This window comes from Onychostoma macrolepis, chromosome 08 (genome assembly GCF_012432095.1).
Source record: "Onychostoma macrolepis isolate SWU-2019 chromosome 08, ASM1243209v1, whole genome shotgun sequence".
NCBI lineage: Eukaryota > Metazoa > Chordata > Actinopteri > Cypriniformes > Cyprinidae > Onychostoma > Onychostoma macrolepis.
Window position 1 is genome coordinate 2568639 of NC_081162.1, and position 24619 is coordinate 2593257.

The window sequence follows — 24619 nt, forward strand, 5'->3', positions numbered from 1 at the left end:
GACAGTTTACACACTGTCATTTTGATTATATTTCACAAAACTTTAATCATCTAAATAAGGACCACTGTCTTTGAAATTTGTGATAAGCCCGCTTTTTCGCAATGTTTTTATATAAAAACATAATTACCACTTTTAGCAGAAATTGTCAGATTAATGCTGCATTTATAGTTTTTTTTATTGCATATTACACTGCGATAGGGAAACATATAACTGGAATGTATTTTAATATAAAATATTAATATTCAGATTTGATTGTTTTATTCAATGTTAATTCTGGTGCAAGACCCAGAACTAAAAAAATCAAAGAACTAAAAAAAAAAAAACTCAATCAAATCTCAGTGCGGAACTTGACAGTGGTGTTCTTCATCTTCTGTTTGTAGACTTCATCAAACTGTTCATTTTGTGCCACAGTGAAATGATTTTTCCAGTCTCCAACTTTACCTTTTGGAACAAAAAGATGATAAAAGCAATCATTTTACCTAATGTTTTTCTTTTCTTTTCATTTCTTTTTTTACAGAATTCAGAAGGACTAAATTAGATCAGTGGTTTATTAACCTTTTCTCATGAAGGGTGAGATCTTGAAGTCCATGACTGGGAGAGTAGAATAGTTGGTCATTTTGTTCTGTTTCATGGCATCAAACTGAACCCCTTTGGTTATTTTCACCCTCTCTTCAACTGAGGTTGACAAACCCAAGAAGGAGCACAGACGTGCCACCTCACATCCAGTGTCCTAAGACAAGGAAAATACACATTAAACATATATATCAGTTATATGCTTCATGAAAAGGTCACTTTATGAACAGACTTACTTCAACCAAATCTTCATAGAACATGTACAGTAAGTTAGAATAAGTCTGTTTTTTCTCCCACCATCCATTGACATGGTCGAACCAAGAACCAAACACTTCTAAAGGGAATATTAAAACAATTTTTTGTGGTAAATTTCTTGCACATGAAAGAGAAATGTCATATTTTTACTCTCCCAATGATTTTGTAGTTATAACATGTTTTTGTAATTGTATGTAAATATACAGTACATATGTAAATATATTATCAAAAATGGTTCTTTATTTATAACCATTTTAATTGACTAATACAATTTAATTTCATTACTTTACAGAATATTTTACTTACTCTTTCCTTCTACAAATTTCTGTAAGAAGGTATTCCAGTCTCCTGGTTCAGGTTCTCCCATGTTCATTCGATCAAAATGAAAATAGGAAACTGCATTGTCTTTTGCATTCCGTGCTACATATACAATCTGGAATAAGTGGACAGAAATATTATGACAAGAAACAAGATTTGCATTAAATTTACTGGTAACACTTTAGTATAGGGACCAATTCTTACTATTATTGCCTATTATTAACATATTGGCTGTTTATTAGTAGCTTACTTATAAAGCACAAATTCTGCATGACCATATTCTGCATCCCTAATGCTTCCCAATACCTAAACTTAACAACTTACTATTAATAATCAGCAAATTTGGAGTTTATTGAGGCAAAAGTCATAGTTAATGGTTTGTTAATGGTGAGATTTGGACCTTAAAATGCAGTGTAAATAGAGGGAGTTAAGTTATGTTCCATAGGTTCCATGCAGTGTTTACTGCACCTTAGTCACTGAGCGTGAGACAGCTGTTAAAGTTCTCTTTATGTATCAAATTGAATTCATACAGAACACACTGAAATGTCATCAAATCCAGATGAAACAAATTGCTCATATTAGAGATTGAGGTCTTAGGGCCACCCATGCTGCAAAAACAGCTTCACCTTTGCATTGATTCTACTAGTGGAACTCTACTGGAGGGATGAAACCATTCTTCCATAAAGATATTCCCTCATCTGGTGTTTTAATGGTAGTGTGCACTGTAAAAAAAAAAGTTGAGTCAACTTAAAATTTTAAGGCAACAAACTTAAGCAGATTTTTGAGTTTTCTCAACTTGTTGTTTTAAGTTTATACAACAAAATTTGAGAATCTCCCACAAAAACAAGTTGAGCAAACTCAAAAATCTGCTGATGTTTTTTTAAGTTCGCTCAACTTTTTTTTTTTTTTTACAGTGTGGTGCGCTGTATAACAAATCTGTTCAAATCTCCCATAGTTGTACATGTGGGTTAACTGTGAAGGCCATAGAATATGATTCAGATCATTTTCATATTCATCAAACCATTCAGTGAGCCCTTGTGCCCTATGGATGAGGGCACTGTCATCCTGGAAAAGACTACTTCCATCAGTATAGAAATGTTTCATAGGATAAATGTGATTACTCAAAATAACTTTGTTGTGATTTGAAGGGGACAAATGGGCAAGCCACGACAGCAAAATGCACAGGGCAACTCGATCTCCTGGAGTTTTCTTTAATTTGTCACCCGCATATAGCCCTATATGAATACTGCTTAGTTAAAAAAAGCATTATTAGTGACCACACCAAACACTGAGAGGCATGAAAGCCTTTACACAATTGTCAAACGTGTTCCTTATGTTTCTAAGAGTTTGATGTCATCCTATGAGAGATTCATTGCATGTTGCCAGCTACATCACATCACGGCGTGAAAGAAGTCCCATATACATTACCTTTGAGTTCTGCTCCCAGAAGGACTTGGGCACAAGCTGAACAGGTAAATGAGTTTTGATGAGACGAGGAGAAGTGGACAGATTATCAGCCAATTCTGTCCCTGAAAGTCAAAAATATGTCTCTAAATTTAATAGTGTCCTAGTTGTCATTGTGGTTAGACATACTGTGAATAAACAATATTTGAAGCATTCATACTGTTTATAACTTATTTAATGTCACTTAAAGAGTACTCCTACAATTCAGTAAAAAGCCTCACCATTCTAATTTGTTTATAATGATAATGGACAGTACCTCACAGAAACTACATTAAGACACCAACTCGTGTGTTCACTTATATTAAAGATTCACTGCTGCAAAAGCAATTTAAAGAATGAACAAAACTATGCAGGTTATAAGGACTCACTATCCAGATTACATCATGCACATCAGAAATAAAACTAGAAACACTTTTGTAGCTTACTGTAGCTTACCCTAAAGGGGTGCATATGTTAACTTAAAAGGGTGCATATTTTCCCTTAAAGGTACAGTATATTAGTACCTTTTGAAAGGGTACTGCCTTTGACAGCTTTTGTACCTTTTTTCTCAGTCTTCATACTTCGTACTTCAGTCTTTTGAGCCAATGGACTACTTGCACTAAAAACACTATTATCTTCATTACTTCTGTTTACAAATATTGCGGTTCGCTGGTTTTCCAGTTATGTTTGAGTGTGCTGTCACCCAGTTCAGGAAGGGTTAAGATTCACTTGATGTTAAATATTGTTAAATATCTTTAACTCAAGTAAAACGTTCTTTCATTTTGTTCTGTGATTTTTAAAAGCCTAGAATAAGAGCACCAAATCACACACACACACACACACACACACAATGGTTTCTATGTTTATGGGGACATATTTTTGTCGTATTAGATGTATTTAATATCTCCTAAACCTGCCACTCACAGAAAACATTGCATTTTTGGATTTTCAAGAAAATTTTTGTAGGATTTATAAAATGTTTTCCTCATGGGGACAAAAAAATGCCCACACAAGGTAAAAAGTGACTGGTATTTCTATCCTTGTGGGTACATTTGGTCCCATAATGTAGGGTAGGTGCTGGATTGCTGCAGGTTTATGGAAAAATACAGTATATGAATGTTTTTACCAGAAACAACTGAGGCTGAGCTATACTATGTGGAATGTGGAACAAGTTGTGCAGGTAGTCAATTAGATTTTGAAAGCAATTTGTAAAAATTTTTTAAAAAAAAAGACAAAAAAAAAAGAAAAGTAAAAATTTTATCAGTGCTGCAAATTTGTATATTTAGTTCACATTTAATGCGGCAGCACCTGCACAGTAAAGCCAGCAGAGGACCTCAGTGTGCGCTTCACATATCTGAAGAAATACAGAGAACTGGCTCTGATTTGCAAGAAATGCAGTGGCATTTTACTTTTGCAAGTACAAAGCAGACAGTTTAAATCAGTCTGTCACAGTACATAAATTACAGAACATGTGGAACACAGAATCCATGCAGGACTTTAAAATGCGGAATGTGGAAGACATTAAAAATAAAATGATAAAACGATGATTTAAAAAATAAAAACACTCAAAAAAAACATGAAAATACATTAATTAATTCAGTGAACTCTTAATATACTGTGGTCTCTGACCTGATGGTATCACTTTAAAACATGACTCCAGGAATGGCACTCTCGTATAGATAGGCTGGGAAGTCTGACGCTCTGGAGCATCGTTACCAAAGTACAGAAGGTCTAGAATATATGACACCCAGGTGGTACCTAGAAAATCAGTAGATAGTAGATAATATTACATGCTTCAGACTCTTTCTTTAGAAACATAATGGTATAATGAGATATGAAAAAAGAACCAGCCTATAAGAAATTATATCATTAGTACTGCTAGTCCGTTAGTAGTGCTTTCTGCAGCACAATGCGTGTCTAAGATCGTAACTTGTGACAGCTCTAAGACTTAAAATCAATTGCAAGTTTGAAATTTTGGGTTATACATGATAATACACAATTTTTGTTATGCATAAAAATGTAACAATTATTTTGGCAATGCAATGAGAGAGAAATTAGTATTACCATACCAAAGCCCCATTTAAAATTTCATACTATTATTAGTAACTGGTTAAGTTTAAGAGGTCATATAATGAAAAATCAAATCTTTTGAGACAAAATATGTCATTGTACTTTGAAATCTTTCAGAACTTAAAAAGAGCAATAGGCAGTTTTAAAAGAGCATTCACTGGAACTTAATAGCTAGGTTAATTTAATTTTCATAGGTCATACGCTAAGGTGCACTACATCTATTCTAGAGAGTGTTGTTCCTCAGCCTGGTTGCACAGTGATCGTTCAATGTAAATGTTCACAAAACCAGCTATACACTTTCCCCCACCCCCATCTTTTGCACAATGCCTGACTCCTCTGAATCAATCCTCCTCCTTCTTCTCCTATACCACAGCTTTTTGACACAAGAAAAACTCCTATTTAGTGTTCAGGAACTTGCCAGCCCAGTCAGTAATAAGAATAAAATAATATAAGTAAAAAAAAGTTTGCAAGAAACATACTATATTCACAGAAAAAGATACGAAGAGAGAGCAAGAGAGAGAGTGAGAGAGAGAAAGAGAGAGAGAACGTTTAAATAGATTTAAGTTATGTAAGTGGTATATTTATGTATGTATGTACTGTGTATATGTATGGCTTTTATAAGTTTGGCAGCAGTTCTTTTAACCCTAACTAATGCAAGAGTGATATATTCCTTTGATGGCAAATATATTCTTTTTTTTTTCTTTTGGCAGCCATTACTCCACTCTCTAGTGAAATCATCATTTGAATGTGCTGATTTAAAAGTAATAAGCATCATAATTTATTTTTTATCACAGTTGAAAGTGTTTGCACTGGCCTAATATTTTTGAGAAAACTGTGATACTTTTTTTCAGAATTATTTGATGAACAGAAAGTACAAAAGCATTTAAAATAGAGATATTTTGTAACATTATGTCATTGATGTCACTTTTGATCGATTTAATTTGTCTTTCCCAAACTGCTGAACCCTAGCTGAACCCTAGTGGTCATATTGTATGCCTGTAAAATTTCATGCAGTGCTCTCACCTGCTTTGGGGTATGTAGCGATTAGAATGTCATCAGGTCTTGCTTGAAAGTTTTTCACCTTTTCCCAGTTGTCAGTGAAGTAGTGGACCATAGAAACACCCTCAAAATCAAACAACTCAGGTCGACTAGGTAGTTTCATCTGTAGTATTGAAAAGTGTTTTATTTAAAGTGTTTAATGCTGAAGCATCACTGAATGATCATTTGAGAATCAGAGAAAAAATCATGGAGGAAATAGAAATCATGCATTTTGTCATAACTTTTATAAAGAATATTATTTGACAATTTATTTCATAATACTCATATTTCTAATGTTGAATAATGGTCCAAACCCCTGTGATAAACTTGACAAATGGAGAGACTAAAACTTACTTTACAGTACTGTAAGTACATTATATAAGTCCTTTAAACACTGCAATCATCTGATTTTCTGTGTTTCCAAATCATTATGTTGTCTATAATTTGTAACTTGCCAATCTTTATTCCCAAAGTTTTACACCCAGTGGTGAATGAAATAGCTTTTGATTTATTAATCAGGGTAGGTGTTTCTTCAACTATATCTATATTTGAAGAAGAAATATATTTACTCACTGAAGACAAGTCTGGGATTTCCATTATGTTGAAACAGTGTTGTTCCTGTAAATCCTATAAAATTTCTGCTCTTCTAAAATGTTTTTTGCAGCCTTTCCGTGTCAAATTTGATTCCACGCTGTCACGCTATGCTTATCCTCTCTCTCTCTGTACTTTGCACTCAACCGGTTATGTAAGTTTAGACAGACTTCCCTCTATTCACTTCTCCACAATCATAATGACAGATGAAATTTGAGTCCTACTCCTACTCTCTCTCTTTCTCTCTCTTTTCCTCTCACACAAACACATGTTGGGTTTTTCTCCATGATCCGTATACTATACAAGCGTTATTTTCTCTCCTCTAACCCCTTTTTGCATTTTCCAAAAAAAAAAAAAAGAAGAAAAAAAAAAGGACGATTTATATTTTTTATATTTTATATTTTTGGGACTTTCCATTGATTTCTCTTGTTTTTATACTGAGCTAAGGATATTATTTATACCTTAATATTCTCTTCCTGCCTAGAAAAATTTGTTCCTCGAGAAATTGCTTTTGTTTCTGTTTTGTAAGTTGCTTTGGATAAAAGCATCTGCTAAAAGCATAAATGTAAATGTAAACAAATTGTAATTTTATGGCAATCAGTAAAGTATTACAAAAAGTACTACAAAAGACACTTTCCAGGGCTTGAGGGGCCCCTCAAATACCAGTTTTGGTTGTTACAGGAAGTTAGTGTTAATCTCATAGGATCAGTGTGTTTTTCTTTAAGACTCCAGGAAGTGAACAGGCATTTTTCCCCAGTGGTTCCAGATTAGTTCCAGCTATGCTGTGTTTTCTATGCTGAAACAATGCAGGAATCTTAGAAACAGGGACATGCAGTGAGTTCTTCAGGGGCAGGAGCTGAAAAAGGGCTAACAACAGTAGATGATTATGGTAATAATAGATGATACACCCTTCAGGTGGCAGATTGAAGGTGACGGCATGCGATGAAGGATCTGGAATGCACACTCCTCACAGAGGGACAAGCAGGAGAGAGTTCAGTGTATAATAGGAGTATACTAGGAAATTACAGGAGAGCTCGCTGGAGCTATATCACAAGATTCACAGGGAAATCCTTTGGTAAGTATCACAAGGTAGAAAGTCTGTATCCCAGATTGAGGCCTGACAGCAAGTGTTACACACAAACAGCCATGTTTGTTTCAGATATTTTCTATCCTCTAAACCTACCCCTCACAGAAACATGTCTAATCTATAAGCCTTTTTAAGCTTTGGATGTGTGCACAGCACAGAAGAGTACTCTTTTGACTTCTTGTGGTTTAATCTTTTAAAATCACATTAAAATGTGCACACATTTGTCTGACTTCACGGATCCGGATTACAGAATTGGAATCGCCTTCTGATTCTCAACCTTATAAGTACAATAGAAAAAAAAAGTCATCCATAAAGATGTGTATTGTATGGGTAAAATATATGTGTAAAATATTTTTGGCAGCTTCCTAGGTTTATCACTTTTTTTTTTTTTCACGATATTGTTGATAATTGTTAACTGACTACTGAAATCTGGTGATATTTGCGAGGCATCGTCGATATTGGAAAATATTGTCATATCACCCAAATGAGACAAATGCAATACCCCTGAAAAGTAGAGAATCTCCTCTATGAGAAAGCATTCAGATTGGATTAGCGGTTCAAAAGTTATTAAACATTTAAGAACAATAGTTATTTTTAGCCACAGGCAGCTGTCTCAGTCTTTGAGGGTTAAACAACAGTACAATTCATTGAACACACTGTACTTCTGTCCCTCATATCCTCATTATAATTCCTGTCAAAAATCAAATACAGTGCTACATGTAATAGGCACCAGGAGGCGCCTACTGGGAGAGGGGATGTTATGTCACATTGATGTTCCTTTTCATGGATATATATATGTACACTAGTCAGCATTTGAACTGGATCAAAACCTTTCATCAAAGTTGTCCTAAAACCTAAAGCTAAAATGTGTTCTTGTCATAGGACAACTTTGATGAACTTTTTTGATCCACCTCAAATGTTGACTACTATGAATATTCTGTTTCCTTTAGTCACTTGCTGTGTCCCAATTTGTATACTTTCCATCCTAAATACTAAATAGTATTCATAATTTGAATGAATTATAACAGAAAAGAGTACGGCAGCTCATTACAAGGGACATTATCCATTAATTTTACGGACATTACCGTTAACTCTAAAACACAATGCAATAGAATTTAAAATTCAAAATACTGGTAAAATACCTGTAAAAAATAAACACAGCAAATTTCCTTCCAAATATACATTACATTGTGCCCTACTTTTACAGATTTTTTTTTTTTTTCTAGATCGTGTATTATATTTTATCTGCATCAACATTGTGAACTCTTATGAAGATTTGTTTGGTCATAAACTTTTCATTAACTTCATTATGCAAACTCAGGAGAAGAGTTCTGGCATGAAAGACATGTGACTGTCACATCAACATGGTACTTCATTTATGTGACAAAATTATTGATATGGCAGTTTAAACAATGACAGGATGCACATGACTAGCTGTCCGTTAAAAGTATGTCCCAAAACTTGCATTCTTTTCTGCTACACACTTCACAAAAATAGTACATATTTATAGGCAGAGCTGGGTAGATTACTTACAAATTGTAGTGCATTAGTGATTACAGATTATATGATGAAATCTGTAGTTATTGTAGTAATGAAATCTAGATTACTAATTTTACGTAATGTGTCTAACTATTTTTAAACTTACCATTAAACATACCATATTGATATAAAAAAGCAAAGAGAAAGAATATATATATATATATATATATATATATTTATTCATTAATTTTTTTCAACATCGTAAAATGCATTAAATTAATAGTGGATTTGTGAGTTGATAAAAAGCTAATAATTAATTATATCATAAAAATTTAAAATAAATTATTTAAAAACATGGACACTAAAAATATAAATATTTTATTTGTCTACACGCATGTCAATATGAACATTAAACATGCAAATGTGTTGTTAAATTATTGAAGTATTAACTTCCTCAGAGATATTTCAAATAAATATTTAATGTCAAAGGGGTGTAGATGACAAGCATGTTTGGGAAACCTGGGAAACCCATTACATGTACAAACATTAATTAACATGAAAACAACAATGACATCACATGCCCAATGTCTTTCAGGTTTGAAAATTTTTTGTTACTGAAGGTCACTCAGGATATGATGAAGACATAGTGTTTCACAGCATCAGCAGTGTTGAATAAACTGTTTAATTATTTTGTTTCATACATGGTTAAGAGGTGCTTTTTCATTAGCATGGTTTGAAAATGTATTTACATGACATTTATATGTCCATTCTATATTGTGAATGTAGAAAGAAAAAAAAAGAAAAGAAAAAAAAAAAGAATTAGGGAGAATCAATACATTATGAATGATTTACTGCCATTGTGTGAATAGTGTATAATCATGTAATCCATAAAAAGGGTCGTCATGTGACACACAGCAGCCACAACAGCAGTCATGTTTTATTTATTTTTTCCTTTTTATTTGAAACATTCCCAAACACATTAACTATATCATGAAATATCTTGATTCTCACCTTTATAGATTATGTTAGTTGATCTAGTGGGCGATGGTCAAAGTAACCTAATAATGTAATCTATTGCATAAAAACCTGTCTGTTTACTTAATTAACAGATATGGGTGTCATGCCATAACATATTTTAATACGACTGACTTTATATTTAATGTGACTTTAACATTGAAAGTTAATGTGAATAAAAACATTGTAAGTTAGGCTACTAATCATAACACTTTCATTGTACAGAAAAAGATCAAAGAACATTTACATGATCAAAGAACATTTTCACTGACAGTCTAGAGTTCAAGCACTCTCAAAAACTCCCATTAAAATCACTGAAGCTTTTTAAACTATGAAATGAATATCTTACTTACATATTCGTGCACACATCTACACTTTGTTGTTTCTGACGAGAGAATTTGCCAGAAAGAGGTAGGCTATTCAGTCATCGAGCAAGTGAAGAAAACACCGGCATTTTAGCGATGACTCATCCGAACACCTCTGATTGGTCATTGCATTCATAAGCTCAACAGAATCGTGTATGATTGGTTATAATGCGCAGTACTGTACAAATGCGTCTGTCTCTGGCTCAGCGACAGCCAGCGAACGATTTGAATTTATCAGCTGATGATATGACGCACTGAACGTTCTAATATGATTGTATTAAATATAGAAAATATTAATCGGCTATTTTTTGTCTTTGGGAAGCTGCATTCAAAATCCACTTGGCTCAAAAATCTGAGGAGGCACGTGCACTTTGAATGGGCATGACGCCTCTGCCTGCAACCACCTGCTTATACTTTCTAGGATACAGCATTCCTTTTGAGAAGCATGCAATAAAGACACACTGACCACAGTTTAGTTGGTTAGTGAACATGTTTTACAGTGTGATTAGAAAAGGTACACTGAATTAATGTCATTCAACTGATAAATGTAGTAAAGTTAGTAGTTTTTTGTTAATATGGGATGCACTGGGCATAAAGATTGCCAGTTGACTGACATAAAAAATCTAATTTGTCTGCAGGCAGGGAAACAGATTGGATGGATGACCAGTTCATCACAAGACTAATACACACATTCCACTTGCACTCACACTTAATGGATAATTCTCCTCATCACGGCTGTTTATAATGCTGAGGATGTCTGTTTGTAGTGCTGCAATGTTACAGTGTACCATTGACCATTGTACCATGAGTGAACAAGTAATCATTTTCAGTCACAGCTTTAATGTCTTTTATAGTACAGTATAAGGGCTTCAGATTCTAGAGAGCATTTGACTGGTCTGATCTGATGAGAAGATGAAGTGCAGAATGATGTCAGCAAAATCATTGATCCGTATAGACACTGTAAGTTTTGAATGCTTATATCTTATAAATGCGAATTTTGTCAGTTTCAGAGCACACCAGCTTAAAGATATCTTAAGGCTAACGTATTCCTACTAAAAGAAAATCAAACAAACAAACAAACATTTTGCTCAATTTTGATTTCATCGGGACATTAAAGTTTAAAAATTAAATGTAACTTTTTTAGTTAGTACTCATGTGCAACATTTAGAACTCTCTAGTATTAGATCTCAGTGCGGAACTTGACAGTGGTGTTCTTCATCTTCTGTTTGTAGACTTCATCAAACTGTTCATTTTGTGCCACAGTGAAATGATTTTTCCAGTCTCCAACTTTACCTTTTGGAACGAATAAATAAATAAATAAACAAATAAAAGCAAGTGAAAGAACTGAATTTATAAGAACTACATTCGATGATTTAGTAGTTTATTAACCTTTCCTCATGAAGGGTGAGATCTTGAAGTCCATTACTGGGATAGTGGAATAGTTGGTCATTTTGTTCTGTTTCATGGCATCAAACTGAACCCCTTTCGTTATTTTCTCCCTCTCTTCAACTGAGGTTGACAAACCCAAGAAGGAACACAAATGTTCCAACTCACGTCCAGTGTCCTGAAAAGATATACACTACAATATACACTTTTGACACATTAAACATACTGATTTTACTCTCAATAAAAATGTTACTGAACTTACTTCCACCAAATCCTCATAGAACAAGTATATTAGGTTAGAAAAAGTCTGTTTTTTTTCCCACCATCCACTGACATGGTCATACCAAGGGCCGAACACATCTAGGATAAAAAGTCTGATGTTAAAATCTATTAATCTCTGGCAACTTTCTTGATTCATGCAGGGGTTGCACATAATAGGGAAAATTAATATTTTTACTTTCTCAATGTTCTCGTAGTGATAATATTATATTTAATATATTGAATATTAAATAATTTTCCCCCTGATATTAAAATGGTTCAGAATGTAACTGGCCAGAAAGTTTTTTTTTTTTTTTACTTTGACAATTATTTTACTTACTTTTTCCTTCCATAAATTTCTGTAAGAAAGTGTTCCAGTCTCCTGGTTCAGGCTGTACCATGTTCATTCGATCAAAATGAAAATAAGAAACTGCATTGTCTTTTGCATTCCGAGCTACATACACAATCTAATATGAGTGGGGAAAAATTGAAGGAATGAAGGGGAAAAAAAATTAAGTTATATCACAGCTAAAATGAAAAGCCACACCTAAAATGTAAGAAATACTTTATTTATATGCAATAATGTATTATAAAGAAAAATGTATTTATTTACCAACCACAACTGCCAAACATTTAACTTAAATAAAACTGCACTTCAATAACAAATGATTAATAATGATTAATAATAATAAAATGAATAATAATAATGATTACATGAAATGAGTTTCTGTCATGACAACTCTCGGAGTGATTTGCATGGTAATATATACAACAATATTAATGTATTTGGTATTGGCATAATAGATCTGCAACGCTGCTGCGGCAGAGCAAGTACTGAGACTTGCTACTGCCAATACATCCACAACATGCTGCTGAACATGTAATGAAATATTGCTGCTGCATATATAACATGAATAAACTCCCACAGCATACATGATCACCTCGTAGCAGATCTATACAGGTGGAGCTGGGGAGGTGGAGGGATTCTGAAGTGCACTGCTACAGCAAACACTAGCCAGGTATTTGAATGTTGAGCAGCGGGCTCATTGGATACCGATACAGGAGAGAACCAATCAGCTGTGTCATGTGATGATGATGTCTTTATATCATATTGAGTTAGATCTATCGGTCTGCGCCATCTCGAGTTTCATGCCAGAACTTTGTATTTTACACCATTTTCATTCTGTGATGGAAGATTAATTACTTTACCTTTGAGTTCTGCTCCCAGAAGGACTTGGGCACAAGCTGAACAGGTAAATGAGTTTTGATGAGGCGAGGAGAAGTTCGCAGATTATCAGCCAATTCTGTCCCTGAAAGTTAGTAATAAAATGTGGCTCTAAATGAAAAGTATCCTACTTTCATTGTGGCTCAGCCAAGACATGATTTATTGTCCTCAAAAACAAGAGGTATGCCTATATGCCTATATGGAACAGTGAAATATAAAAATTGTTTGTATGTTTAGGTAAAGAGTTTTCTAGATTTTTCTAGATTTGTCCAGACAGAGAACTTGCAGTTGTGTTTGCATATACGATCCCCTACTTTGGCTTGAGTTAAAAATGTTGTGGGAAAAGCAACACTAAAGTTGTTAATAATGTATGATCATTATTTTTATTATAATTTCATAAATTAATTGAATACATTTGTGGGTGATGTATGAAGTATGACCATATTCTTTTGATTGGTGTTTTTAATATGCATGTGTGCTGTCACTCTAAACCTCTAATGACAGTGAAGTATGACTTCATGACCCACTCACCACCACCACCCATGCCAAGGAAAAACTGCAAATATCCTACAAAATGCATAAAGACTGCTTTTCAGAAAGCTGTGAAATCTGAAAAGTCTAAATATTTCTTCAAATTAAATGCAAAAAGTAATCATAGACCTAAAGTTCTTTTCTCTGTTAGTAACTTTGCTCTGAACTCTCCTGTAAATGCAATCTCCAAACTGTCACTGTTATTGTATGAAGGTTTTTCTACATTTTTGGCTTGTCTAGATGAAGAGAAATCATATATTCTAAAAACTTTTTATTTTTAAATTGACGCAAAGAACGGGGACATAGTCTCTGGCCCTAATGAGAACTGTATGGACAGATCTATCTATCTATATTTTATTAATTTTAATATTTACATAATTTGACTCATTGGTATGATGTACATGTATATTAGATAAAATATATTTTAAAAAAAACATCTTGGCATGGCTCATTTGCTACAACAACAAACAAACAAACTGGATAATGAACATAAAATGGTAAGACAGTGAAAAAAGATGGAAATAGATGAAAGAAGATGTTAAACTCTTATTATAGCCTACTGTGGTCTCTGACCTGATGGCATCATTTTAAAACATGACTCCAGGAATGGCACTCTCATATAGATAGGCTGGGAAGTTTGGCGCTCTGGAGCATCGTTACCAAAGTACAGAAGGTCTAGAATATATGACACCCAGGTGGTACCTAGAATGAATGAAGAATGGAGTGTAGGAATTATTGCATAATGCAAAGCTCTCTATTAGTAAAACAACAACCTCCAAATACAACATATAAAGTGATGATCAGTATTAAAGTATTACAAGATTTCTGCATGGCTTCTGCCTTGCTGCATGTATCTGAAATCTTAGGTAACGGAACTGTCTAGAATCTAAGGTTTTAGAACAATTTCATTTTTGAAATCATTTACACATGATACAATTTTGTTGCATAAATGTGAAAGTGTGACAATTATTTTGACATCGACTTTGTAAATATATATTACAAAAATATATCATCCTTCATTCATCCATTTTCCAAACTGGAGCTGCCAGTTTACTAAGTTTCAAACAATTATAAAGCAGCAAGCAAAAAAGCGACACACTTAGTAAACACAACAGACGACAACAAGGTTAAACAAACTATATATATGCACACTATTATTCCTAAACACCAGAACAGCTCTGGTCTGAGACATTTTAGACTCCCAGTGACCCTAAACTGGACAAGCGGTTTGGAGAATGGATGGATGGACCAGAAGTGGTGTAAAATACAGTGAAGTCTGACGAACAGTAAAGCTTGTGTGTGAATTATGATGGAATTTCAAGTCATAAAAAAATGACATCTTTACTGATATTAAAAATAGACCTCAGAAGGAAAATAATAAAAAAAATTAAAAATAAAACATATTGAATGAGTTATGTTGTCACATGACATGCTGGCAAAATTGTTAAACATGCAGTGCCCTCACCTGCTTTGGGGTAAGTGGCGATTAGAATGTCATCAGGTCTTGCTTGAAAGTTTTTCACCTTTTCCCAGTTGTCAGTGAAGTAATGGATCATAGAAACCCCCTCAAAATCAAACAACTCAGGTCGACTAGGTAGTTTCATCTAGAATATTAAAAACTGTCAGTTCACTTAATAATCATTATAGAATCATCATTGGCCATAAGCATTCAATGCTAAAACCCATTATCAAGCAAAATATTAGTTACTACAACAACAACAATAATACATACATACATATTAAATGTACATATTTTAAGATTACCAATGCATCAGTGGCGGCTGCTGGTCTTTCAAAGAGGGGAAGCTCATTTTCGGCCTACATCATAAAAATTGTCCATTTATTTATACGTAAATCCTGCTCTACGTTCCTTTTCAAGAAAATGCTCTGTGACCCTGTCGTACCACCTAGGCGTCTTTTCCAGTGACGCTAGCCTAGCCTACTGTATGAATGAATGAATGAACAAACAATCTAAAAAAAAAACTTGACGGAGGAAATGTGGGAATTAGGTTAAACTGAAACAAGGAATGTGGTGTATAATAGGGTTGTCATGATACCATAAAAATGTCTTACGATACTATACCAGCTTAATTTATAATTCAGTTCTACAAAATGAATCAAAATGTAATAAATAAATAGATGTAAGTGAAAACAGACAATATTATTCTCTGAATACTTAATGTGAATGAATGACTGGCTATTGTTATCCATGAAATGATCTAAACAAAACTCAACTTAGTACTGCACAGAAGCTGCATGAAGTGACATTTAGATGTGACAATTATTCATTTAGACTGTATTTATAATTGCATAAATAATGTTATGAGATTAATGTTTTAAATACTAAATTCTGAATGTAGAAATATGTTGGAAAATAATGTAATATGCCTACTTTTAGACGGGAACCTTAAAAACGGCCAGCAGGTGGCAGAAGTTCGTGATTGAATCACTGAGTCATTCAAATGATTCTTTCAAAACGGCTGAATCCTTCAGGAGCGAATCAAATGATTGTTTTTATGAATGGCTCAGTGAATCAGTGATTCACCCAAGACAACGCGGATTTGGATCAAACACAGAAACAAAACAAAAACAGCACTCTTTCTCGTGTCATATTGCCAAAGTGTCAGGAGCATTTTTTGCTCGCATATCTTGAAATTTCCGAGTTAGCAGCATGTAGGCTATATTAAAACATAACATTATAAATGAATAAAAAAATATATATAATGATTGATAAGAACCAAGTGCAAAGCCGCGATGGGCCTGAGCTCCAATAGTTCAGCGTCAGAGACTTTTTATAGTACAAAATCGCTGTCAATCAAAAGGAGATACAGACCGTCCAATCATCACGCAGAAGCCCGGCGTCCAGGCCAGTCCACTCCTCCATTCACCCCCAGAGACGCTGAGCGTCCGGGGGCGGGACATAATCGCAGCATTTATCCAATGACCGTCTAGTTTGGAAGCACTGAAAAAAACTGTTCAAAGCAGCCCCATTGAAGGCAATGGACGCTCGGCTTCAACGGGGAAATACACTGAAGCTACGGGAATGTATGAGAAGGAAATCGAGTCAGCCGACCTGAATATGTAGCTGATTCTGAACGAACTCGTCTTCGAGATGAACGTGTTCTAACGCATTTTTAGTCAATAAAATGTTAACACAATAGTACATATCTGACCATTCATTTTTTGACATTATAGGGGAAGCCGAGCTTCCCTTGCAGTCTTAAAGAAGTCCCCACTGCAATGCATATACATTTAGTACCCTACATTTATTCAGTTTATTTTATAGATTAATTTAAAATCTTAAACAACAGCAACAGCGACGACGACGACAACATAACGAAATGCCCCTTTAAAGCTTATCATTGGCCAATTAATATTATTTCTTTTTGTAATGTTGTGTATGCACTGAAAAAAATGTTTAGTCGGTTCAACTTAGAAATAGTATGTCAACTGGTAACATCTACAATAACTGGTTTTGTTTAAATGAAATAAATGATTTAAGGTTACTGATTATAACTGAATTCAACCAACCTGAAAAAAAGATTTACTGAAGCATAACTGTTAGTAGATGTAATTTGATTTCTCCAGTTAGGTAAAAATGCTTAAGTAACATATAATCTTTTTTATTTTAAATGATGAGAATCACTTTCCATACAGTAAAAAAAAAAAAAAAAAACGGCAAAATGCATAACAGCACAGAGTGCTAAACATTTACAGTTAATGGAAACAACATTTCTGAATTATCATTGTAAAATATTCTCTATAAAATCGAAGCTCTTTGTAGTTAACCATTAGCTAGCAACAGCACACGTGCTTAAGTTAATGTAACTATCAACAACACAGCTACTGTCTTTAAATAAAGTGACATCCAGCATAAGCATAGCATCAATGTTTCTTGGTCTTCTCCTGGACTGAAGCACACATTCTACTCTTCAGCACAATGGTGACCCACAAAACACAGACAAAAGAAACCCTTTAAATCCCAAAAGAAATTTAAACACTAACAGATCTCTCTAGATATCAGCATCTTCACTTATTACAAACCAGTCTGACTTATTATCTTTCATAAAAAAACTCCTTATTAAGAATTAACAGAGGTTTAGATGTTGATGTTTTATTGACAATAATAAAGTTTGAAGTCACCGTTGTGGAGATAAGCATTTTCTTTAGTTGGGCCCTTGATCCTTGACTTCTTTTTTAGTATTAATTTCTTTTTGGTTGTAAATGTGGAAAGTGCTCAAAAAAACTTAGTGAGATGATGATTTTGTCATCAAGAAGTGATCACAAATTACGGTAACACTTTATTTTGATGGTCCCTTTTGAACATTCTGTTGACAGTAAGTAACGCTGCACCTTCATATCAACCAACTCTCATTAGAGTATTAGTAGACTTTCTGCTTGATATCTGCGAACTCTTTATTGTGATGGTCTCCCAACATACGTTTTACTGACTATAACTAACTTTTCAAGTAAATGTCAACTTATTCTAACTCTAACCCTACCAGTCTACTATTAATATAATTGGAAATAATTTTCCAAGCCAGTACCATTTGCTGGTGAAAAGTTTGACTGGCAATTTTCCAGGTAGTAAGTTACATCGCAATAGAAAAGATTTATAGAACCACATACATTTTTCATTTTCTGTCAAATTCTTAACTAATTGTGTTAACAATAAGGCAACAATAACAATAAAGTATTGTTATTATTAAACAAATCCAACAATTATAGATATAGTGTCCTTTTTTTAAATTGTAAGGTTTATTGTACCATATAAAATCTAAAAAGCATTTACTGATTTCTTTGGATATCACTAACATACAGCAAAGGGCCATGTACACTGTAAAAAATATTTTTTTCAAAGTTCTGTTCTGTTCTGTTCTCTTCTGTTTGAAAGTTAAATTCTAATACTTTTTACAAGAAAATACTATTTTAGTCTTTCAGCTATAAAATTTTATGTTTAATTTAATGTTACTTGCTGTTTCTTTGTGAATGTTTTAAATTTACCAGCAATTCTTGCGTATAAATTGTGTCTAAATCCAATAGTAGCAATTATTAGCCTATTATTATTTTTATTTTTTTTGACACTACCATGATGGAGATCAGTGTTTGCTTTGGTTGGGCTCTTGCACCTTGACTTTATAACTTTAACTTTTCATATATCAGCCTGTCGCATCAGCATGACGCAATCGATCACGAGACATGCAAGAGCCAATGGTATTTCACAACTAAAGCTGGCATAAAGCTTCTTCTGGCGGCATTTTTTGGAATTTACGCACAGAGACTGCAGCACATAGCGGACGGAGACGGCGATCGCGTCTATTCCTCTCACAAATCAATCGTTTTGCCTCGGAAGACTTGGAATATTAATACTTTTTGAATAAATTATGACGGTAGTGGTGTCTGTCTGTTATATCTTGTGTTCTATTTACAAATGGTAGGTTTAGGGGCAGGGGTTGGTTTACGTGCTCATAAATGTGTAAATAATGTAATTATAAATAAAACTGTTTTGACTGTTTACATTGAAAAATCACACTCCAACATATATGCAATAATGGCAATGTTATTACCCAATATATAATTTGCAACCTGGTCTCACAGAATTCCGTGTAATGGATCCGTGCGTGGACCACGGCTGATGCCTGTCACTGACTTACATTGGTATCACTTCTGTGAGCCCATCACGGACTTTTCGGCGATTCCGTGATGCCACCACAGATTTAAGGGTCCGTGGTCATTACACGGAATTCTATGAGATCAGGTTGGTCTTTTTCTCATGTGAGTGTACAACAAAAACATATTCCTTAATGTGTAAAACTTAAATTAGAATCAAGCTACTGATTGCACCTTGATAAATGGAGACTGCAACTTCTTAGGCATACTGTGCTTTCCATAGTGCCTTTAAACACAATAATGCAATTTTCTTGTGTATTTTCACACTATCTAAACTCTATATTCTGCTTCCATTACATTACAGTCTTTTTTTTCAAAAGCATGCTGATATCTCATTTATAACATGCTAATTCCCATTCCCAATTCCCAAACACAAGGGTGAAAGGAACAGTTTTCAATTTATTAATATGGTTTTCTTTAAAATACTTAAATATTTAATATATTTTACTCACTGACGATGATTCAGGGATTTCCATTATGACGATTCCTTAACAAGCGTTTTCTTGATCTTTTTCCCCTTATTTTGCTCCTTGATTTTACTCTCCTCAAATGTTTTTTGTAGCTTCTTCCTTGTTAAACTACATTCCGTAGCACCGTGGAACTCTCTCTCTCTCACTCTTACTTTCACTGTACGTTGTACTCAACCTCAAACAACAGGTTATGTAAGTTCATACATTTAAAGTAATACAAAGGCCACTGCTAGGGCCCCTCAAGTACTGGCTTCTTGTTGTTACAGGAAGTTAGTGTTTCTCTCAAAAGAACAGTGTGTGTTTATCTTGGAGACTTGGAGAAAGTGAACAGGCCCTTTTCTCCAGTGGTCCCAGATTACTTCCAGATTTTCCTTGTCGTCTGGTGAGTCCTTTCACCTGCACTTGCAGGATGTATAACAACACAATACAAGCATCTTTTTATTTTACCCAGTGGATTAGTAGCTTACCACACTCACCCTTTTCACCTATCTGAATAAACACTGATGTCTTTTGCATTTGTGATTAGTCAGTTTAAACTAAATAAACAAACTTAAAAATGGTTTAAAGCATTTTTGTAACACTTTCAGTAATAAATCATTAACAGATATTACATAATGCTTAACAGATAATTAGTTAATATTATCTGTTATAATATTAATTAGCAACTAGTTATGAAACCCTAAAATAAAGTGTTACCAAATGTCATTAAACTTTCAATTAATATGAATGCTGCACTTGAAAATCTACGAATGATTAAATACAAGGATTAAAAGCTTTTGTTAATGTGCCACCCTTTACACAGACATTGTTACAGTAGCTAAAAGTCAAATGTCCATAAAGAATGAGAAAAGTACATTGTAAAAAATTGCTGTAAAATTTACAGTAACTTACTGGCAATCTTGGTTGCCAGTAAGACTGTAAATTTACAAGAGTACTGTAAATCAATAATTACAATTGTACTGTAAAAATACAGTAAACTCTTGCATGCTGTAAAATTGTTGTGATGGTGTGAACATTTGGTAAACTTATTTCATTTGATTCTACTAAGAAGGAACATTTCTTAATATAAAATTGCAAACACTTAATTTGTAATAGTAAAGTTAGCAAAAACATGACTTTAACTCAAATCGTTGCAGTTTATCATCAGCTATAGCACACATGCATGTGGTAAAGCACTTAACAAAGAGATCATCACTGTATCAGCAACTCTACAGTTACTGTCTTTAAATAAAGCAGCAGAACATCAGTGTTTGTGGCTCATCATTGACTGAAGCACAGGCTCTACTCTCCACCACAATGGTGACCCACAAAACTAAATTAAACTAACAGATCTCTCTTGTGCAAAATAATACAGTTCAGTTAAATATTTACTCTCCTTATAGATAACACCTGCTGTCAACAAGCAGAATCACTGAATGAAGGAGAAACAAGAACTACAACTGACTTCAGCCACAGCCTTAGATGACCTCAACTGAAATACAAGACATCATTAAATCTCTCAAGATCTGATTAAACAACTCCACAAACAGCATTACCAGCTTCACACATTACAATTTGACTTTATTTCTGTCATATGTCTATAAAAATTATTTGAGAATTAACAGAAGTTTAGTTGTTTTATTGAAAACGTTTTGTTTGACCTCACCATTGTGGCGGTCAGGGTTTGCTTTAGTTGGGCTCTTGACCATCAAATTTTAATCTTAGCTTTTCTCTAGCTGCTGTAACTGTGTTTGTTAAGCACATTTGTTATAGCAAAAAAACCCAGAAAAATTTGTGATTATGTGCTTTTGATTGATTATTGATAATGGTATAATCATTATCTAGTGGCCTGATTCACTGATCTCTTTCAGAGGCTGATGTTTAAAGACATGGTGCGGATTTTTTTTTTTTTTGTGTGTGTGTGTTTATAATTGTTATATAACCCTGTATGAGACAAACTTCTACTGAAAAATTTAAAAAATGTCTTATGCACAAAACTTTTAGTACTACGGCAACGATTAGACACACACATACATCATGAATCAGCGTATGAATCTCAACAACAGTGACAATCAACAAAATAAATAAACAGATCAACTCTGAACATCACAAAACATGCTATTAAAACTCAACACAAAAAAATAAAAGCACATAGTAAGAATTAAAGACAATAAGTGGACAATTCAGCGGCATAATTTATTCATGCCGCAATGCATGCTGGGATTCATGGGTGACTTTTGTACTGTGCTGGTACCCAGCATGAATTGCAGCGTTAAGCTTTTGATTGTCACCATTGTTGAGATTCATACGCTGATTCTTGATGTCTGTGTGTGTCTAGTTGCTGCCGTAGTACTAAGTTTTGTGCATAAGACATTTTAAAAAAATTTCAGTAGCAGTTTGTCATCTCCTTCAGGGTCATATAGCAGCTGTAAACAACACCAAACTAACAAATAACAAAACCCACACCCTGTCCACAAAACAATTAAAACTATTACTAAAATTGGTTTAAAGGTGAAGAGTGTAATACCAAGGATGACCACCGGATGGAGGCATGACCTTATTTTTCATGAGCTGCCTGTCTTTGTATCAGAATGAAAAAGAATGCATAGAATCAGCTGAAATGCTCTGTATTCTCAGTATTCTTTACACACACACACACACACACACACACACACACACACACACACACACACACACACACATATATATATATATATATATAATTTTTTTTTTTTAATAGTTATAGAATATTAAATGTATTTGTAACAATTTACATTAAGGTCTCTTTGGTTAACATAAGTTATTACATTAATTAACATGAACTAAAAAGGAACAATATAATTTAAAATCATTTATTAATCTTATTTAATGTTAGTTAATACAAAGAGTGTAATACCAAGGATGACCACCAGATAGGCATAGCATTAAATTTCAAGAGCTGCCTGTATGTCTATCAGTATGAAAAGTAATGCATAGAATCAGCTTAAATGTTCTGTACTGTCAATATTCTTTTACATACATATATATAATTTTTTTTTTTTTTTTTTTTTTTATAGTGATAGAATATAACAGAATAGAATAGAATAGAATAGAATATAAAAAGTATTGGTAACAATTTACATTAAGGTCTCTTTGGTTAACATAAGTTATTACATTAATTAACATGAACTAAAAAGAACAATATATTTTTAAATAATTTATTAATCTTATTTAATGTTAGTTAATACTGACATTAAAAATATTAATTTTATGTTAATTCACAGAACAAACTAATGTTAAGATACAACTTTAAATTTTAATAATGTATTAATACATTTTTAACTGAACATTAATTAACATTAATAAATGTTATATAATTATTGTTCATGTTAACTAGTATAGTTCAAGAACATAGTTTGTTAGTTTTGAATTAACTAACATTAAAAACTAAGTATGAACAACATATGTTTTCCTATATTTCTTTGTGTCAGTAAAAAAAAATCTTTATGTTAGTTCATGATACTGTAACTGATGTACATTAACCAGAAATTTTAATTAATAATGTAGGAGTCAATTTTGAACATATCATTAACCAAGATTCATAAATGTGACCCTGGACCACAAAACCACTCTTAAGTCGCAGGGGTATATTTGTAGCAATAGCCAAAACTACATTGTATGGGTCAAAATTATAGATTTTTCTTTTATGCCAAAAATCACTAGGATATTAAATAGAGATCATGTTCCATGAAGATATTTTGTTGATAATTACGAAAAATTTACACTTAAGACTGGTTTTGTCGTCCAGGGTCACAAATGCTATAAAACTATTGTTCATGTTAACTTCGTGTTAACTTATATAATGTTAAAAACTGAAAACTTGTTGAAAAGTGTTACAAAAGATTTACATATTGTTTTTTTATGTGTGTGTGTGAGAGAGGGATGATAGAGAGAGACTAACATTAATAAAAGCTATATAATTATTGTTCATATTAATTAATATAGTTAATATTAATAACTGAAACCTTATTGAAAGTGTTACCAAAATTGTATATATTTATGTTATGTTGTGGTAATTTTTTCAGTGGCAAGTTTTAGTTTAGTTCCCAGAATATTCTCCTAAAATGTAGGATAACATTCTCTAAAACATTCTAAAAATGTTTATTGATAACATTATTAGAACATCATCCCCTAACATTCTAATAAAGATTTAAGCGGGAAGCTTCCCGTTGGACATTAGATGTGGACTCAAATGTTCCTCAGATGTCAAATTTTGGTTTAAAGTAAAAACCCAACCTTTGTTTGATTAAGCTCCAACCACATTAAATAACTCCAAATAGCATTACCAGCTTCACTTATTATAAACCAGACTGACTTTATTTCTGTGATACATTAACAAAAGGTCTTATTGAGATTAACAGAGGTTTAGATGTTGATGTCTGTTTGAAAGTAATAGTTTGGTTTGAGGTGACCATTATGGTGATCAGTGTTTGCTTTATCTGGGAAATTTGACCCATATTTGGGAATTAGTGCTCTGCATTTATCCCATCCAAAGTGCACACACACACCGGAACAGTGGGCAGCCATTTTTTGCTGCAGCGCCCAGGGAGCAGTTGGGGGTTCAGTGCCTTGCTCAAGGGCACCTCAGTTGCAGTATTGAGGGTGGAGAGAGCACTGGTTATTCACTCCCTCCACCTACAATCCCTGCCGGACCTGAGACTCGAACTCGCGACCTTTGGGTTACAAGTTCAACTCTCTAACCATCAGGCCACGACTTCCCCTAGAAGAAGGGGAAGGGAGGAAAAAAAATTAAAAATAAATAAAATTAGAAGTCTTTAAAAAAATCTATGGTATTAGTTGCATATTATTTATTATAGCAAGTCAATGA

General features: G+C 33.5%; 2 protein-coding genes across 4 annotated transcripts; both read right to left on the bottom strand.

Annotated features, from left to right (window-relative positions):
• Positions 1 to 157: 157 nt before the first annotated feature.
• LOC131545925 (cytosolic sulfotransferase 3-like) lies at positions 158 to 6491 on the bottom strand. The gene is made up of 8 exons (XM_058785157.1): positions 6271 to 6491; positions 5683 to 5821; positions 4219 to 4347; positions 2575 to 2675; positions 1135 to 1261; positions 810 to 907; positions 556 to 730; positions 158 to 441 (listed from the first exon to the last, which is right to left on the bottom strand). Exons 1-8 carry the CDS (start codon positions 6292 to 6294, stop codon positions 329 to 331), a joined length of 906 nt encoding a protein of 301 aa, XP_058641140.1. The 5' UTR covers positions 6295 to 6491; the 3' UTR covers positions 158 to 328.
• A 2826-nt stretch (positions 6492 to 9317) lies between these two features.
• On the bottom strand, positions 9318 to 19996 carry LOC131546245 (cytosolic sulfotransferase 3). Of its 3 annotated transcripts, none has more exons than XM_058785686.1 (8): positions 16467 to 19996; positions 15099 to 15237; positions 14207 to 14335; positions 13087 to 13187; positions 12218 to 12344; positions 11882 to 11979; positions 11623 to 11797; positions 9318 to 11526 (listed from the first exon to the last, which is right to left on the bottom strand). In XM_058785686.1, the coding sequence occupies exons 1-8, from the start codon at positions 16515 to 16517 to the stop codon at positions 11414 to 11416; spliced, it is 933 nt and encodes a 310-aa protein (XP_058641669.1). In that variant the 5' UTR covers positions 16518 to 19996; the 3' UTR covers positions 9318 to 11413. The 3 variants fall into 3 exon arrangements, with proteins under 3 accessions (XP_058641669.1, XP_058641670.1, XP_058641671.1); XM_058785687.1 differs by having other exon boundaries at positions 19756 to 19994; XM_058785688.1 differs by having other exon boundaries at positions 15398 to 19994.
• Between the last annotated feature and the right edge of the window lie 4623 nt (positions 19997 to 24619).

Coding starts and splice junctions, on each gene's coding strand:
- LOC131545925 (XM_058785157.1), bottom strand. CDS start 6,294: ATGGAAATCCCAGACTTGTCTTCA. Junction 908..1,134: donor GAAATTTGTAGAAGGAAAGA/GTAAGTAAAATA, acceptor TATTCCCTTTAG/AAGTGTTTGGTTCTTGGTTC. Junction 731..809: donor TCTATGAAGATTTGGTTGAA/GTAAGTCTGTTC, acceptor TCCTTGTCTTAG/GACACTGGATGTGAGGTGGC.
- LOC131546245 (XM_058785686.1), bottom strand. CDS start 16,517: ATGGAGGAGTGGACTGGCCTGGACGCCGGGCTTCTGCGTGATGATTGG. Junction 15,238..16,466: donor TTCTGCGTGATGATTGGACG/GTCTGTATCTCC, acceptor TTAATATTCTAG/ATGAAACTACCTAGTCGACC. Junction 11,980..12,217: donor GAAATTTATGGAAGGAAAAA/GTAAGTAAAATA, acceptor TTTTTATCCTAG/ATGTGTTCGGCCCTTGGTAT.